Source organism: Lathyrus oleraceus, chromosome 5 (genome assembly GCF_024323335.1).
Source record: "Lathyrus oleraceus cultivar Zhongwan6 chromosome 5, CAAS_Psat_ZW6_1.0, whole genome shotgun sequence".
Classification (NCBI taxonomy): domain Eukaryota; kingdom Viridiplantae; phylum Streptophyta; class Magnoliopsida; order Fabales; family Fabaceae; genus Lathyrus; species Lathyrus oleraceus.
In genome coordinates this window covers 359837516-359855532 of record NC_066583.1, presented here as the reverse complement: position 1 = coordinate 359855532, position 18017 = coordinate 359837516, and the positions used below count along the sequence as shown (strand labels likewise).

At 34.8% G+C, this 18017-nt stretch overlaps 1 protein-coding gene across 5 annotated transcripts; it reads left to right on the top strand.

Annotated features, from left to right (window-relative positions):
- The first annotated feature begins 13212 nt into the window (after window positions 1-13212).
- Window positions 13213-16629, top strand: LOC127084701 (calcineurin B-like protein 3). 5 transcript variants are annotated; one of them, XM_051025200.1, is made up of 10 exons: window positions 13213-13371; window positions 13775-13821; window positions 13904-14055; window positions 14388-14470; window positions 14696-14755; window positions 15441-15549; window positions 15897-15949; window positions 16031-16111; window positions 16222-16334; window positions 16428-16629. In XM_051025200.1, the coding sequence occupies exons 3-10, from the start codon at window positions 13935-13937 to the stop codon at window positions 16483-16485; spliced, it is 678 nt and encodes a 225-aa protein (XP_050881157.1). In that variant the 5' UTR covers window positions 13213-13371; window positions 13775-13821; window positions 13904-13934; the 3' UTR covers window positions 16486-16629. The 5 variants fall into 5 exon arrangements, with proteins under 5 accessions (XP_050881157.1, XP_050881158.1, XP_050881159.1 ...); XM_051025201.1 differs by having other exon boundaries at window positions 13263-13386; XM_051025202.1 differs by lacking the exon at window positions 13213-13371 and adding an exon at window positions 13404-13449.
- The last annotated feature ends 1388 nt before the right edge of the window (window positions 16630-18017 follow it).

The following is an 18017-nucleotide window of genomic DNA, read 5'->3' as shown; positions in this document are numbered from 1 at the left end:
AAGAAAGAGGAGGATCATTCTACCAATAACAATGACCTTCCTTTAGGATGGAAATATTCCAAGGATCATCCCATTGATAATATTCTAGGAGATATCTCAAAGGGAGTTACAACACGGTATAAGATAAGTAACTTTTGTTATCACTTTGCTTTTGTCTCTCAAAATGAGCCTAAAAACTCCAAAGATGCATTACTCGACGAAAATTAGTTTCTAGCTATGCAAGAGGAACTTAATCAATTTAAAAGAAATGAGGTTTAGGATCTTGTTCCCCCTCCGCGAGACCATTGAGTAATCGACACTAAATGGGTGTTTAGGAACAAGTTAGACGAAAACAGAGTCATAACTCACAACAAGGCTCGCCTTGTTGCTCAAGGGTATAACCAAGAGGAAGGCATAGACTACGAGGAAACTTATGCTCCAGTTGCCCGACTCGAGGTTGTACGTCTTTTCCTTGCCTATGCTTGCTCTCAAAATTTTGATTTATTTCAAATGGATGTCAAGAGCGCTTTCCTTAAGGGTCACATAAATGAAGAGGTCTATGTATCTCAACCTCCCGGATTTGAAAACCATGAGCATCCAAACTATGTTTATAAGCTCAAGCGGGCTTTGTACGACCTCAAACAAGCCCCTATGGTATGGTATGAGCGTCTCAGCAAATTCCTACTAGAGTAAGGATTCTCAAGAGGGAAGGTTGATACTACCATTTTTATTATACGTCAAGGGAAACACTCCATCTTAGTTCAAGTCTATGTAGATGACATTATCTTTGAATCTACTAACATTAATTTGGTCAAGGAGTTCTCTAAGGTGATATAGGGAGAATTTGAAATGAGCATGATGGGGGAGCTAAATTACTTCCTCGGACTTCAAATCAAGCAACTTGAATAAGGAACCTTCGTGAGCCAAACCAAGTATTGTAATGAGCTACTTAAACGCTTCGATATGGCAAATTCCAAAGTGGCCGACACTCTAATGCCTACCGCTGTCAACATGGATCAAGATGAAAATGGTAAGGCCGTTGATATCAAAAGGTATAGAGGTATGATCGGATATCTCCTCTATCTTACCTCATCCCGACCAGACATTATGTTTAGTGTATGTATGTGTGCTAAGTATCAATCATGTCCCAAGAAATCACATTTAAAAGTCGTCAAACGCATACTTAGATACCTCTGTGGTACTTCAAAGTATGAGCTTTGGTTCTCTAAGGGAAGTGATTACTCTTTGGTTGGTTCCTCCGATTTCGATTTTGTCGGTTGCAAATCGAATAGGAAAAGCACAAGTGGCACCTGTCATTTTTATTCTAATTCTTTGGTAAGTGGGCACAACAAAAAGCAAGTTTCAATTGCTTTATCGACCGCCGAGGCGGAATACGTTGTTGCGGGTAATTGTTGCGCTCAAATTTTGTGGCTCAAACAACAATTACTCGACTTCGATGTTCAACTTGAACGTATTCCCATCTTTTGTGACAACACAAGCGCCATAAATCTAACCAAAAACCCTATACTACATTCGTGCACTAAACATATTGAAATTTGACATCACTTCCTTAGGGATCATGTTAAGAAAGGTGATGTTGTCTTCGAGCATGTTGATAGCAAAAATCAACTTGCCGATATTTTCACAAAACCACTTGCGACAGAGCCTTTCTTACACATCTGCAGGGAACTTGGTATTCTCGATATCTCGGATCGCGCTTATATGTATCATGCCTATCCATTCCATGATTCATATGTGAGGGCTACATGAAGGCACTTGTCGTCTATCATCATTGGAGGTAATATTGTTCCTATTCATTTGACCCATATTAATCAAATTTGTATGTATACATACTTGCAAAACTTTGATATTCATGATTGATTTGAACTAAGTATGATCCATGTTTATGCTTGAATCATGATTAAACTTGCTTAGGTATGTCATATATCATGCATTGTGCGTTAAGAAAATGGGTTTGAGCCTCATATCATCAAACTAGTAACATATGTCCCAACAAGTCGACTGAATGTGTCGACTCATCAACTTCTGCGTTTCCTCGGATCCCAACAGATCGACCTGTGAGTCGACTCATAAATCTAAGAATTCTCCTTGGGTCCCAACAGGTCGACCAGTGTGTCGACTCATAAATCTCTGGGTCCCAGCAGGTCGACCTATGTGTCGACTCATCGCTACCCAGATCTACTTTTTGGGTTTTCAAACGTCAATGTGTCACTCATTACACGTGTGAGTCGACTCTTTGTTGCTTGGGTCAGCGTATATACTCTTGAAATCTGGTCGACTCAGTTCTCAAGAAAACTTTTTTCTTACATAATTGATTATATTGGTCACTCTATCTTCTACTTCTCTCCACCACCCTCCTTCACACAAAACCCTAATAATCTCTCACCAACAATACCCCAATGGCATCAAGAGCTTCCAACAAGAGATCTGCTAGAGGATCCTCCTCTCACACTGGGAATGCTCCATCTCGATCACATGCTTCGGTAACCGCTCTATCTCTACTCTCTGATGATCTGGATGAAATCTATGATAAGAAGTTTAAAAATAAAACTGTCATAAAGCAATACGTTTACTCACTTTTAGTGGCTAGACGCATGCGCATTACAGATGTTGTTGAACGTTATATTTTCAAGGCATTGACTTATTCTTAAACTGCACACTGAGTACAATGAGGGTTTAGTTAAATTGTTCTATACCGACGTGGCTGAAAAATTCGAGGGCTTTAGATTTTTCTCCAGCATCGGTACTCATAATGTTGAAGTGAATGATGACATGTGGAAATCCCTCTTTGAGATCTCTCCAATATCGTCTCCAACTGATCTCAAGATCACGACAGTGTATACGCACCCGACTATGATTTTAGGATTGCATTAAACAAAATGCTGAGGAAATCGTTTGCTCCGGAAGTTGTTCAGAGCACTCTTTTTCCTACTAATGTGACTACCGGGAAGTTGAAGCCTCTTGACATAATTTTGCATTGGATTGTGACGTATATTCTACGTCCTAAACAAGGTGGTTACTCCCGTGTCAACAAGGCCGAAGTACACCTGGTGTATGTACTGAAACACAAAATAAAAGTCAATTGGTCGTACTACATTGCAAGTAGGATCTTTGCACTGAAAGGGTCAGGAAGAGGAACTGCTATCTGTTATCCCTCATTCATTCAAAGCGTACTTCATAGAGCAAATATTTCTGTTCAAGGAATTCCTTACAAATCCATAACGGTACATCAAGAATTCTGTCAGAAGACCTTGAGTTTAATGGGTTACACTTGGGATTGCTCTACGCGACTATACAAAACCCGTCAACCGGTCCCATGCACCAATGCTCGGTATATGGAAGATATTGAGGATGATGATGATGACGACGAAGAAGATGATGATGATGATGATGATAATGATGAAGATGAAGAAGGTGAAGAAGGTGAAGAAGAGGAAGCAAATAACGAAGTCCACTCTCAACCAATAGAGCATGACCATCAAGTCACTGACCATGGAGGTTGGCTTGGTCCTACTCCCGGACAACAATCGTTCATCCTATATGCTCACACCCTCTTCTCCATCTGAAAACTCTGAAGTAATGAAATGTTAAGAACCATGCAAATCCAGCAGCACAACTTCACTACACTTCAAGATAAGAGGTTTGCAGCCTCGCAGGAACAAATTCAGAGTCAAGGTGATAATTTTGCATCCTTCGCTTCCATCCAAGAGGAACGATATGCGTAATTAAGGAGTCAAATCCAAACTCACAATGAAAATTTCAACTCCTTTTCCTCTACAATCCTACAAAGGATCGAATGATCAAATCGCGTTCTCGCAGGCTCCGTAAACACGTTGAACACGAACGTTATTGAATTAACCAGTCTCTGTGAAGAAGAAAGACTTGCACGTCCACCTCCCGGATATAGAGGCAGACATGAATTGTTTCGTGGACGACGACCTTAGATGACTGCTCAAACTCAACGCATTTCAAATTTTCACTATGTGTGCATGTTATTCCAGTTACTTATGTGTCTTATTGTATTCGTTGAACACCTATTATAATGTTATTTCTATATTGTTTCTTTCACCGTGTGTTAATTATACATGTACTTATGTTATTAACTACATGATATGTGCATTGTTGTTAATGACCATGTGTTGCAAAGTCGCTGACTAAGTGATTCTGAATATTTTGATTAAATTTTGACTGTTTCCTTGCCTCTTTTTGATGTTGTCAAAGGGGGAGAAAGCAAATGGCAAACAAACTTTAGCAGATGGATAATATAGCAGGAACTAGCAGATGGATAATATAGCAGGAACAAACATTAGTAGATGAATAATACAGCAGGATGTTCAAAGGAATGCATAAAATTAGGGGAGGATATCCATCAAAATACGCGTTGTGCCACAGTTTCCCATCATAAAAAAGGGGGAGTATGTGAGGGCAAATATGCCTAGTCCTTATTTTAATGATGTCAAACCTCTCTATTCGCCCACATCGTGTCCTTGAATAATATCATCATAGCATAGAAAGAATTCATCCTTTAACATGTTCAAAATATAGGTTCCGTGTGTTCAAGCATATAGGAGTATATCTTATATGTGAATCATGCAATTAATCATAGTAAACATCCTAGGTTCATAAGAGATAGGCTAAATTGGTCATAATATGTTGGAAAACTCATTTTTGGAAGTTAAACCTCTGTGAGTCGACTCATGACTCGAAGCAAAACCTTTGGGTCCGAACAGGTCGACTCATAGGTCGACTCATTTCTGGAAAATCTGAATGAGTTGACTCATGAACTCTTTAGGTTGACTCATTTCCTAATCATATTGCCACGGGTACGAACAAGTCAACTCACAAGTCGACTCAACCAGGTAATAAACTTTATTTGAGTCGACTCATCCCCTATTTGAGTCGACTCGTGTCATACGGTGAACTGACTTGGGGTATTTTGCTTTTTATCGCAATGTCGCGGATAGCAAGAGTCGCCACCGACTTTTCTTTGATCCAATAAGGAAAGGTGGAAAAGAACAGGAAAGACCTTAATTTAGATTCTTAGGTTCGGGAGGTACATTATACAAAGGGAAGGTATTAGCACCCTTTGTATCCATGGTTATCCATGGGCTCTTAATTGCTGGATCACTTATATTTTTGTCTGAAAAGTGTTGGTGAATTGTTTAAAAATGTTTCGAAAAGAGAGTTTAACTTTGTAATGATTCTCGTATGAATGTATACAAAGTATTTATCTCGTTTGATTTAGAAAAAAACAGTTTAGAAAAATGTAACTTGGTAATGATTCTAGTATGAATGTATACCAAGTGGTGATTTTCTAGGATTTGCGAAGTGTGAGGGGTGGGAAATGTTTTAGGTTATGATCCAGCAATTGAGAGTTATACCTTCCTAAGGTCGTTATGAACGTTTCCTATCCTTATGAGGGTAAAATTGTCCTTACTATTGAGAAGTAAGTAATTTTATCCTTTGGATGTAAAGGGACATCGTAGGGTCATCGCTTGGTCATTGAAGGCAACATTTGTAAGGATACCTTAGCACTCAGAGGGACGATCATCATTTAACCGTAGGCTACACCGAAGGGTCATCGAGGGGCAAAATCATTCGAGGGCAACATCCGAGGGACTATGGTTTATGTTATGATGATTTAATCGAAGGGTCTTTGCTAAGTGTATCCCCACGTTCGCGGGACATGACCGTAATACCGTAATACCGTAAGGCAACAAAGAGAGGTCCAAGATCACATATTCAAAGGCCATGTTTTACAATTAAGTATTTAAGATGAATTTCCACGTTAAAATTAATTAGGCAATTAGGATGAATCTCCCCATTAAAATTAATTAGTTCGGAATCCATCTCCATAAGGGTATCCCTCAAATAAAGTGGAATACCTAGCAAGCCACCTTCTTCGGGAGTATGTGAGCCCTTACAAAATTCCGCAAACAGGTCAGAATACCAAGTGGGGTGCAATCAAGAGTTGCACCAAAGCAGTAATAGTATCAGGTAAACAAAGCATGGTTATAATAAAACAGGTCAGAAGGGCAAAGATCAAAACAGAACGAAAAACAGCGGCATCCGCTACAACAATTCAAGGTATCCATGCATACTTAAGTCTACATGCAGAACCTCAAATATATTTATGAATTCAATTATGGTATCACACGGAACATAAAGCGGCGATAGTAACGCAAACCTGTTTGCAGTTGACTTGCAACCTTGAATTGGCACTCTTAGGGTTGATGCCGGATTGAGTTGGGCGGAGCCGCCGGCTTTTCCTTCAGGGTTTCCTTTAGGGTTACCCGGAGTAAGTTAAACAGTAGTCCTGAACACTCCACCACAAGCCGGTAGGATTTGTTTTTGGATTTTTCAATTAAACAACAAATTAAAACGAAGGAAATAAACTAGATCCTAACGTAAGGTTAGATTCGGTAAAAAGGTACACAATAGTTTCCGTTGTAGAAACTATTGTGCGAAAAGAATTAACCAAATGCTAAAAAGGAAATGGGAAATTGCAAGGGAAGTAGTGTAGAACTCGTAATAAACAATGCCTAAGCTGCTGGAAAAGAAACTATGCAAAAGCGAAAACGGCAAAAGGGAAAAAATGTGGAAAAGCCCCCCCCCCCCACTTTAGGTTTTCTTGTGGCTATTTATATTGGTACCATTAAGTAACTACTTGCTGCCAAGAGGTCTTCAACGTGGCTAATTTCATGGCATGGATATAGGGCCCAACACTCCTCAACGTCTCTTCAAGTCTCTGAGGCGTTACTTGCGCCCAAAAAGTAGGGGAGTGGTGTGACGCTCGTCACACCATGTGTGACGTCCGTCACAAGGCTGTTTTGCGTGACGCTCGTCACGCCCTCTGTGACTCCGTCACAAGCACAGCATTTGTGCCTTGCGCTTTGGGCTGGGCTTTGCTATTTGGTTCGCTTTCTCTCCTTTTTGCACCTCTTTTCCTCCATTTTTACTTGTGCTTCCAAATAAGCCACCTGAGACAAATAGGAAGAAAATACCGCATAATATCTAACAACATAAAGTGAACTGAAATAAATAATGATAAAATTTAATTGAATTAAGTCCTAAAATATGATATAATTTCATGTTATCACTAGGCGAGCGTGTAGCGAACAGGCCAGTTTGGGTCATTCGTGAGCTGGGCCTTCGTTCCTTTAAGATCAGTGTCATAAAAATGAGTCGGAGTGCCCTGAAAAAATGTCTTGAAATATTAATGGGCAAATTTTGGGGTATGACAACTCGTCGCTTGTTTCTCTTAATTTTCTACTGTGTAACTTTGTGAAATTTTGTTGTTATGTTAGTTATTTTATCCATGCATCATATAAATATTCAATTGTCTCTTCTTCAGCATTCGACAAGAAAAGTGAAAGATATACACCAAAGTGCTCATCATCTTCATTCTTCATTACATTTCTCAATAATCACACATAATAATCTTTGTTGAGCATTGTGCATTGCAGTTGTTATAACGTCTAAATAAGATTGGATTTTCTTAGTTTGGGTTGAGACTTTGTGTGCATTTTTCTTCAATAAAACCCTTGAGGTTTTTGCACTAACCTTTGCTTCGCAGATTCAATCGAGTGAAAAGTTTGAAGAACAGGAGATTCAATCAAATAAGTAACGATAAACGGAGGATTGTGAAGAAAGCTTAGGGTTCAAGCAACTTGCGTTCGAAATCAACCGAGCTGAAGTTTTGGAGAACGAGGCGTTCGTCCAATAAGGTAGCGGTAAACAGAGGTTTGTTCGAAGTGCTTGAAGAATTTGGTTCAACTCGAATCAAGGGGAGAGAATAAAATAGGATATGCAACAACTCTAGAAGTTTATCGTCAACGATCATTTGTTCTCTTGTATTGACTTTGCAATGTGTTAATAAAAACATCTCAATTCTAGATTTAAAATTGAGGGCAGACGTACCCTAAGCGAGGACGATAGGGGAACTGCCTCAACAAATTCGGTCTTGTTCTCTCTATCCCTTAACTCTTTAAATTATGCATTAATTACTTTATGTGTGAAATTGATCGTAAAATCAATATCGCTTGATTGGTGTGCATATTAATTGTTCGATAAATTGTTTAAATAAAATTCTGCACATTCAACTTAAGTGAAATTGATACTTGGTGTGAAGTGCACACCAAGTGTTCGACAAAATTAATTTTGAACAATCTTAGTAATATTTTCCTTGCTCTCTTATTGTGTTGAGGAGGGGTGTTCGCGGTGCGGTTTGGGCGGTTTTTCCGATAAAAATCACCCGAACCGCAAGAGAAATAAGCATGCGGTTCAGTTTGGTTCGGTTGGCTTTTAGAAATAAAACCAAACAAAACCAAACCAAATTAATGCGGTTTGGGTTGGTTTGATTGGTTCGGTTTTTTATAATATTTTTATTGAGCCATATATACTCCTATAAATAATGACATAACTTTGTGTTTAGTCATTCATACATTACTAAATAACATCAAAATTCATCATATTTAGACAAAAACGTTTCATTCAATATACAAAAAATCAGATTAGATAAAAGTGGAATAAAAGACAAATATAAAGAATAGCATAAAATAATATCAAAGACATTATAATAAAACATATGAGATGAGAGATTAGAGAAGATGAAAAAAAGAACATAAGAGATGCGAGATTGAGAAGAAAAGTGCAATAAAAACGTAATTGGAAGAGAAAATAGTAACATAAAAGATAAAAAAGAAAGAACATAATAGAGGACTTGTTAGAGTAGAATATGCGAGACCTACATGGAAAAGAAGATGAGAAGAATGTGTGATACTATTATGAGATATTTAAGAAGGTTGAAATTGAAACCCTGAGTGTGATTAAGAGAAAATCATTTGTAATTGTAAGGTTAAGGCATACTAGGTTTGAGGTTTGGGTTGGATGTGGGATAAGTGAAGTTTGGGTTGTAACATAATGCGGTTTGGTTTGGTTTAGTTCGGTTTGCAAAATACAAACCGCAAACCAAACCAAACCAAACCGTGCGGTTTTATTAAAAAATGACCCAAACGAATCCGAACCAAATGCGGTTTTTTGCGGTTTCGGTTTGGTTTGGTTTGGTTTGCAGTTTTCTATTGGGTTGGTTTGGTTTTGAACACCCCTAGTGTTGAGCATCATTGGAGGTAGTGATATCAAGGATCATAATAGTTAATTGATTGTGTCAGATAGGGGTTGATTTTCTCTATCTTAAGTAATTCGATTCGGTTCACGTATATTCGATCTTTCCATTAACGGGATCGTTTAGAAGATTTCAATCTAGGGTGCTTTCGCAACCATTGAAAATATTTTTAAAAAGCGCTTAATTTTAAAACTGATCTATTCAACCCCTCTTCTAGATCGGTACTATCGTCTAACAGTAACATGTCCTTCTTAAAAGGTTTGAAAAGATGCCCTAAGGCAAAATTGAATTTGATGAATTGAGTTTGCTTTTATATTTGAAAAGATATCTTGATTTAAATTGTACTAAAGTGTATGAAAGGAGATGAATACTCTGAATAACTAGGTCATTTGTCCCATACCCAAAGATATTCACAATGAGGATAGGAATGCTCCCTCTCATCCCTTCTCCATTGCTTAAGGCTAATGGCGCACAATTCTAATAATATTTTTAAGTGTTTTGAGTTTATTTACAAAATGGTTTTAGTCTTAAAAAGAGAAAGGAAAGAAGGAAGAAGAAACCTTATAGGTTGAGATATTGATCTCCAATGTGCATGCCACATATGTGTAGAAAAACTTGTCAATTATCCGATTTAAATTGCACTAAAGTCTATTAGTAGAGGTGAATACTCTGAGCAAATGGGTCATTCGTCCAGTATCTAAAGATATTCAGAATGAGGATAGGAATGCCCCCTATCACCCCTTCTCTACTACTTAAGGCCCGTGACGCGTAATTTGCATCATAACTGACTAGTGTTGAAGAAAAACCTTTGTTGTGCTTGAACAGTAATCCAATCTACAATTTGTCTATAATGTCTAACTTGTATTATCTTGAATGTGGAGTCTTGAGATCCAATGCAATTCTAGTATATATGATTGGTCATATCAAATTATTAAGAGACTTTTGATCACTTTAATAGACATATGGAATGAGCACAATCAAAGGATTTAGTTGATTAAAGCAAATTTTGATCAACTTAATCAATCAGGATTAAATTTGTTGAAAATCAATGCAAAAGGAGATAATGACTTGAAAACCCTAGGGATTAATCAGATTAACAACTAAATTTAATTCTAAAGAAGCCTAAAACTAAGGGAACAAAACATGTTATTGATTAAGATTACAATTAATCATAAAATCATATCAAAATCTAATAAGAACCCTAATTTGATTAAAATATTCAATTAAATCTAAAAAGATTAAGAAACAATTTAAAATTCCTAATTAAAATTCTAAAATGAATTAAAATCTAAATCAACCATATGCACTTCTAAGTATTTTTAATCATGTGAACTAAATGCAAAAACCTAATTAGAATTCTAGGTTAATCATCTTATTTCAAAAAACTCAATTTCAAAAATGATTCAAAATTCAATTAAACCTAATTAAAAATCTTAATTCTAATCATGTCAATTTCTAACTTTTTTTATGTCAAAAAAAGCATTAAAATTATTAACAGAAATATGTGGAAAAAAATAATACAAAAAAAAAATAACAAAAAGAATGCAATGGCAAGGCAAACAAAGGGGTGCAATAGCTGAACAAGGTGTAAAAATGAAATCATTGCCCAAGATCCATACAAGGCCCATTTAGCTTTCATCTTGGGATCTAGGGGATATAGGAGCTTTATTAGGGGTGCAAATGGTAAAATTACGGGCCTAGGATGCATCAAGGCCCAATTGCACACGAGGAAAGAGGGAATCATGAGCAACATTCACCATCACGTATCCAGTCAACAATTCAAACTCAAGCTTCCCTCTCATCTGAAAACCCTCATCTGTCGCGTCGGAGTCGCCTCCGGCGGCGGCGGAACCCTAAACCACTAACATCCTTTATCAATCTCTCTATTTCAATGCCCTGAGTGTAAATCCAAATTTTGTTTCTCATAATTCTTCACCAATTAAATAGACCCAAACGAATCGAATGATGATAGCAAAATCGAAATCGAATGATTTATCGACTTTGATTTTGTAGGTTGTATGGATTCTAGAAAATCTATTTATAGATATGTGTTCAGTATGTTTGACACAAGAATCAGTTGGAATGCAACACTTCAAAAGATTATTGCCTTAGTAACCATTGAAGCAAAGTATATTGCCCTCACTGAAGATGTGAAAGAAGCGTTGTGGCTTAAAGGTTTTGCTAAGGAGTTGAAACTTTAAGGTCGAACCATCATTATCAAATATGATAGTCAAAGTGCAATACACATGTCAAAGAATTCAACCTATCACGAGTAAACCAAACACATTGATGCGAGGTTGCATTTCATCAGAGAGATAATCGAGCGTGAAGAAGTCCAAATGCTAAACGTTTCGACTGATGACAATGCTGCTAATATGATCACCAAGACATTGTCAAATAGTAAGTTCTTCCTCTATATGCAGATGATAAAACTACACGATGAAAGCTAGTATGTTCCGTTGTTAGTGTAGAGTTTGTTCCAAGGTGGAGATTTGTGGTATTTAGATCAAACTCTAATCCCGATAATGTTAGCTTCATGGTTCGACAGAAGGTGTGTATGTTGTAGTCGAAGTTTGCTCAAGCATGCAGGAGTCGAAGATGTGCTTGTTGTAGTCAAAGTTTGTTCTAGCATGCTGTCGAAATATGTTAGCTTGTAGATTAAGTTAACATGTCGAATTGAGGCAGTTTGTTGTGCTAATTATTTAGTATGTTAATTAAGAAATTGTTCGTACTCTATTTTCTTAGACATCGTTTCACAACAATTATAAATTTACAAAATTCACACGTCCAAGGTCAATATCTAAGAAATTGCATTTTCAAACCCATTTTAATGTAATACTAAAAATATGTTTGTATTGATTTATTTGAATTATATAATATTCTTTAAAAAGAATTATAAAAAAAATTCATAATATTTTTTATAATCATTTTTTAATTTATTTCATATCAAGATAACTTAAGTAAATAATTCATAACATGTAAAAACGAATTCAATTTAATTTAATTTTTTGTTATAACATATTTAATTACAGGTTTGGTCTCATTTATTTTTTGATTTACAAAATCAATCCCCATTTTAAAATCAAACAGTTGTAGTTATTTTTTTCTTTACATTTTTGCATTTAAAAAAAATTGACGATTTATTATTTTTAAATAATGCACCACTTGTGAAATTTAATAAATCATTGTATATGAACCTTTTATAAAATCTTATAAATAAAAAATATAATTTAAAAAACGATCACTTTGATAATTTGTAGTAAAAAAAGTGAAATAATACTAAAATTATTTAAATTTAAAATAAGAGACTAATCTCATAAATCAGATAAAATAGAAAGACTAAAACTGTAATATAGCTAAAATAATTGACGTAAACTCATTAATAAACACTAATTTTTGATATAAGTTAGGGTTTATCCAAACAAAACATAAATATACATAATCTTTTTTTAGCACGAATGAGTTCTATATAGTTGGATATCCAAAACCGTTTGATCTAAAACTACATATTTTTAATTATTCTCGCTTTTAAGACGGAGCGAACCAAAATTTTAGACATACACCCTTAATTATGCTCGTTTTATCATATTTTTTTTCGCACTTTTGTAAGACGAACTTTAACGGAACAAATATACTCCTACTTAAAAGTCCTACAAATCCTCAATTTTCCAATTTTGATCGCGTTTATAGTTTAAATAAAATTTTTCTGCATGTCGATTTTTATTTAAATAAATCGGTTAAGATTCTAGTTCCCATCTAGCTGCTTGAATAGACATGTCCAATCCAATTTTGAGTACCATACTTAGCACAACCAACCTTTTTCATTTATTGAAGGGATTAATTATTATGCAATATCAATGTAAAAAGTTTTCCAGTGTCGATTCATCACCATCGTCCGTTTGAATTACTTTATAAATTTTTAAAATAAAAGTTAAATTTATTTTAATATCCGACATTTAAGATTAAATAATGGTGTAAAATCTCTTTACAATGTCAGTGTATTTCAATTAAATCATTTATTTAATTAAGAATAAATTGTTATTGACAATTTTTTTTTTGCTATATATAGTAATAAATGTGAAAATTAAATTACGGTAAAAGTTTATGTGTGGGTTGTACTCTGTCTGTCATCGACCATAACACTTTCGTCTCATTCTGACACATTACAGAGAAAGATTCGTCCCAATCATTCTCACTGCCTCTCAACCCTCAAAATCATACCCATTCAAAACTCTTCCACAAAAAAGGTTTGATTTTATCATGTATGTTGATGCGGTGTTTATCACTTTTCTGGAAATTTCATTTCCTTTTGCGTTCCTCTTCATGTTTATTTATTGCTGCTTCATATAGATCGATGAGTTAAACGATTTGTGAAATGTGAAATACCTTGAATTTTGAATCCAGTATTGTTACGAGGATATTCTATGTGAACTAGGGTTTGGAATTATGGATCCATGTCTATTACTGTTACAGTTGCTTGGTTGAGGATGAATTATGTGGTTTTTGTGGTTTGTAAGATTGATGATTTATTGATGATTTGTTTTCTCATGGAATTATTTTGGATTTTAAATAGAAATTGGATTGAATCAAAACCGTTATTATTATTGCCTTGTTTGGATATTGTTCAATGAACATTTTTCTGTTTCGCAGATTTTGCCATTTGGGATTGGTCACCTGAAGTTGGAAATGGTTAAAAGGTTTGCACACATTTGCCCACTTATGACGACTTTATAATGAATATACTAAATGGAATATCTAACTGATTTATTTGTGGAACAGTTATGGAGCATTCTGATTCACAAGCGATATCATGTTGCAGTGCTTAGAGGGATTCAAGTCTTTGCTCGCTTCTGTATTACGTTGTTGTGACATTGATATTAACCAGCCAAGAGGCCTTGAAGATCCTGAACTTCTTGCAAGGGAGACAGTGTGTATGCCCTTAATATTACTTTATTCTACTCATTCATTACTTGCTATCTCTGCAGCACCGACACCTCTGAAAAAAGTGTGTTTGTGTCAATGTCGTGTCTGAATTACGTTTAGTTTTTTATTTTTTCAAATTATTATTGGTGTCAACGTGTCAATGTCGGTGTCGTGTTTCCGGTGTCCGTGCTTCATAGTTTGCTACTTCTATTTTACAAAAAAGATGTGATTATCTTTTTCTTTGTATTACTGAGTCTATTACCTTTCTCATTGCTGTTTTTGGAAATGAATATGTAATATATGTACTGAAGGCATCAAGTTACTTTGAATATGTATGCAGTCAGTGTTAGTGAAATAGAAGCTCTGTATGAGCTCTTCAAAAAGATCAGCAGTGCTGTAATTGACGATGGACTGATTAACAAGGTTTGTCTTCTTTGTCATTGGACAACTTATCTTTGAAATATTATATTTCATTGATTGAACATTTTCTCTCGATGAAAGAAAACTTGTCACATTTAAATGTTTTGCTTATCACTCTATATCTATATGATAAACTTTCTTTTTATTTCATTGTTTTCTTTCTTTGAAAGGGTTTGCGTTTTAAGAAATATATAAGATGTTATATTCAATTTAGAAATCATTTTGCAGGAAGAGTTTCAATTGGCATTATTCAAGACGAATAAAAAAGAAAGTTTGTTTGCTGATCGGGTATTTCTTTCCCTTCTGTCTTATCTGTTTTTTTTTGTGTGCAAATATCTTTACTTGTAAACAAAAATACTTCATTTTTGCACATGTTTGTGTGTGTGAAATGGTTGAAGAATGTTTTATATTAGTTCTCAAAGTTTATTTATACCTGCTGAAGATATTTTTATCACTAGGCTTTCTTTTCAATTTGGATCATCGATTGAGAATTGAGATTGACGCAAACGGATATTTAATGAGCAATCCAAGAAAGGGTTAGATTTACTTTTAGTTTCTAGACCTATATATGGTGTGGACTATGCTAGCTTGAAGGTATATAATTTTGAAGTCCGGTAAGGTATAAGTGTGTGCATGTATGTTTGTAGGTGTAACTAAAAAGTAAGATTGCAACATATAATAGGATTCCAAGTTAGTTGTTTTACGGAAAATTTAGTATATGTGCACAATGCAAATTAAGGTGCTACGACAACCTCTGCTTTAATATACAATGCTTACTATCCTGTTTATACGTTTTGCTTCTCACATGTTCCTTTACACACTCACTCATTCAAGAAAAACCACTTTCTGAACCAATAATAAATATTATTTAAAAATTCTATTTTGTATCTTGTGTTGTAACATGTGTCAAATACTGATTCATGCTACCCCATGTGATTAGTATCTCATTTGGGCTTCTCTCTAACTCTATTAGGTGTTTGATTTATTTGACACAAAGCACAATGGGATCCTGGGTTTTGAAGAGTTTGCTCGCGCCTTATCCGTTTTCCATCCAAATGCCCCTATTGATGATAAGATTGAATGTATGTTGTATATTTTTCTTTTAGCTTCTAAATTTTAAGAAGAAAGTACATTTGGAGTCAATTCTTTAATGAGAAAAGAGGTGATGCACCATTAGTGTAAACTAGTTTTACACGGATGTCCAATGAGAATCCGATGTTATGCGGTTATCAGTAACAAAATGAGTTTACGTGGCAATATCATGAGTTTTCATTTTATGTCAATGTAAAACTATTTTACACCAACAATGCATCACACTGAAATTCTTTAATTTATACACAACATGCATCAGAGTGGAACTCTTCTTTAATTTACACCATCATTCTCTGTAAATAAATGATAACTAAACCACTGTAATATCATATTCCAGTTTCCTTTCAATTATACGATCTCAAGCAGCAGGGTTTTATTGAAAGACAAGAGGTAATTCATCTTCTTATATTCAATTCTAAGATTTTTGTATTTCGTTTGAGACGAGCCTGATTTTTCTGTCTTTTTATACAGGTGAAGCAAATGGTGGTTGCCACACTTGCAGAATCTGGTATGAATCTATCAGATGATGTTATAGAAAGTATAATCGACAAGGTGCTACCCCGTTCTTTTATCCCTTGCACTTCTAATTGCATACAACAGTTTGAGTCTCTTCTTTGAAAATCCACTTGAATAGTTTAACATTAAATTTTGGATTCTTTCAGACTTTTGAGGAAGCAGATACAAAGCATGATGGCAAGATTGACAAGGAGGAATGGAGAAACCTTGTTTTGCGCCATCCGTCACTTTTGAAGAACATGACCCTTCAATATCTCAAGTAATTTTTCGATCCATATTTTTCTAATAATTCTTTATTAAATGAACTTCCAACATCCTCTTTTCTTATATTAATTTTCATGTGTTTGAGCAGGGACATCACCACAACATTCCCAAGCTTTGTATTCCATTCACAAGTAGATGATACTTAAGGGAAAGTATTTTGTTGATAGTTTTCACCTTTGGTTTCTCTGTCTCTGTGCTACGAGTCACCTCTCTTTCCTTTTTAAAATATAGTTGGTTGATTTGCTTACCTTAAATTGGTTATATATTTGATTAAGGTATTTGGTTTGATAGATTCATTTGCTGCGGTCATTCAATCATTCAGACTTAATTCATGTATAATCCGGCCAATCGGATTCCAAGTAATAATTCGCCAAATGTTTTAAAAACGAACTGTTCAACCAGTTGAGCCTTGGACCGATTTTACTATGGTTTAATCGCTCCATTTGAGCCATTTGAGCCGGCTGAGCCATGACTTGGAAATCTTACCATCATCTGAGCTTAAACATAGAAATGACAAGATGAAAATATCATGTTTTCTTTAAGGCAACTTTTGGTTTCAAAGAAGATATTTTGTTCGTCTTTCTTCTGTTTCTCACCAATCAAACACATTGCAAAACAGATTTCGCATGCTTTCATGTATCATGGTCTGTTCAAAAATGATGTTAGAAAGGCATGCTTTTTAAATTTCTTACGAAAATCAACTAAGATTTTGGTTAAATGCAATTTTAAATTATGCTAATTCATGATTTTGATCTCTATATTTTTAAATTTGATAATGGTCTTTTAAAAATTCATGATAATTCTTACCAGCTGAATTTTGGGCTTACTTTTTTACTGTTGTAATGTTAAATAGTGAATTGATTGAGTGATGTGGGAATACATATTTTAATTTTATTTTTACAGTCTTAATATTGTGACAAATAAAAAAAAAAGATATATCTATAGAGTGTCACATCACTATGTGGCTTGTCAACAAAAGTAAGCTCTAAATTAAGTGATAAAGATCTAAATTAAGTGATAAAGAAAGTTTCTAAAATCTTAAATTTAAAAGAGATTAATTACTATGCACTGTCAGTATAAAATATTTTACACAATCGATTCATCACCATCACCCGTTTACATGTTACTTTATAGATTTTTAAAATAAAAGTCAAACTTATTTCAACATCCAACTGTTATGATTAACTTTACACTGTCAGTGTATTTCAATTAAATCCAATTTAGAAATAGGCCGATTAAAATAGAGAATTAGCGTGAATCTAAGATGAAAGTGCATTTTTTTAAAATAACCCTATTTTTCAACTTAATTTTTAAAATAACAATATTTCTCAATTATATATCAAATTATCGATGTTTCAAATAAAAAAGATTGCAGCATAGAGCATACACCATATCAATTGACATCTGTTCTGAAAATTGTACTTAGGCGTCGTGGCGATGCGTTTGTCGAATTGACGCCAATGTTATAAGACAAAGATGAGGCGTCAATAGATCTGATACCTATGTATATTTTCATTGTTTCTAAATAGATTATTCATTCCTCACTATTTTTACACCTTTTCTCATTTTCTTCTTAAGTTTTTCTTCAATTTTTATAACATAATTAATAAAAGAAATGAGTATGTTTGTTATTCGATTCTCAAGTCTTTGATGAAGATGCGTTTTTGGAACATCTAGA

Excerpts from the sequence above, each read along its gene's own strand:
- LOC127084701 (XM_051025200.1), top strand. The coding sequence starts at position 13,935 with ATGTTGCAGTGCTTAGAGGGATTCAAGTCTTTGCTCGCTTCTGTATTA. Across the intron at positions 14,056-14,387 it reads TCTTGCAAGGGAGACAGTGT|TCAGTGTTAGTGAAATAGAA; the intron begins GTATGCCCTTAA and ends ATATGTATGCAG. Across the intron at positions 16,112-16,221 it reads TAGAAAGTATAATCGACAAG|ACTTTTGAGGAAGCAGATAC; the intron begins GTGCTACCCCGT and ends GGATTCTTTCAG.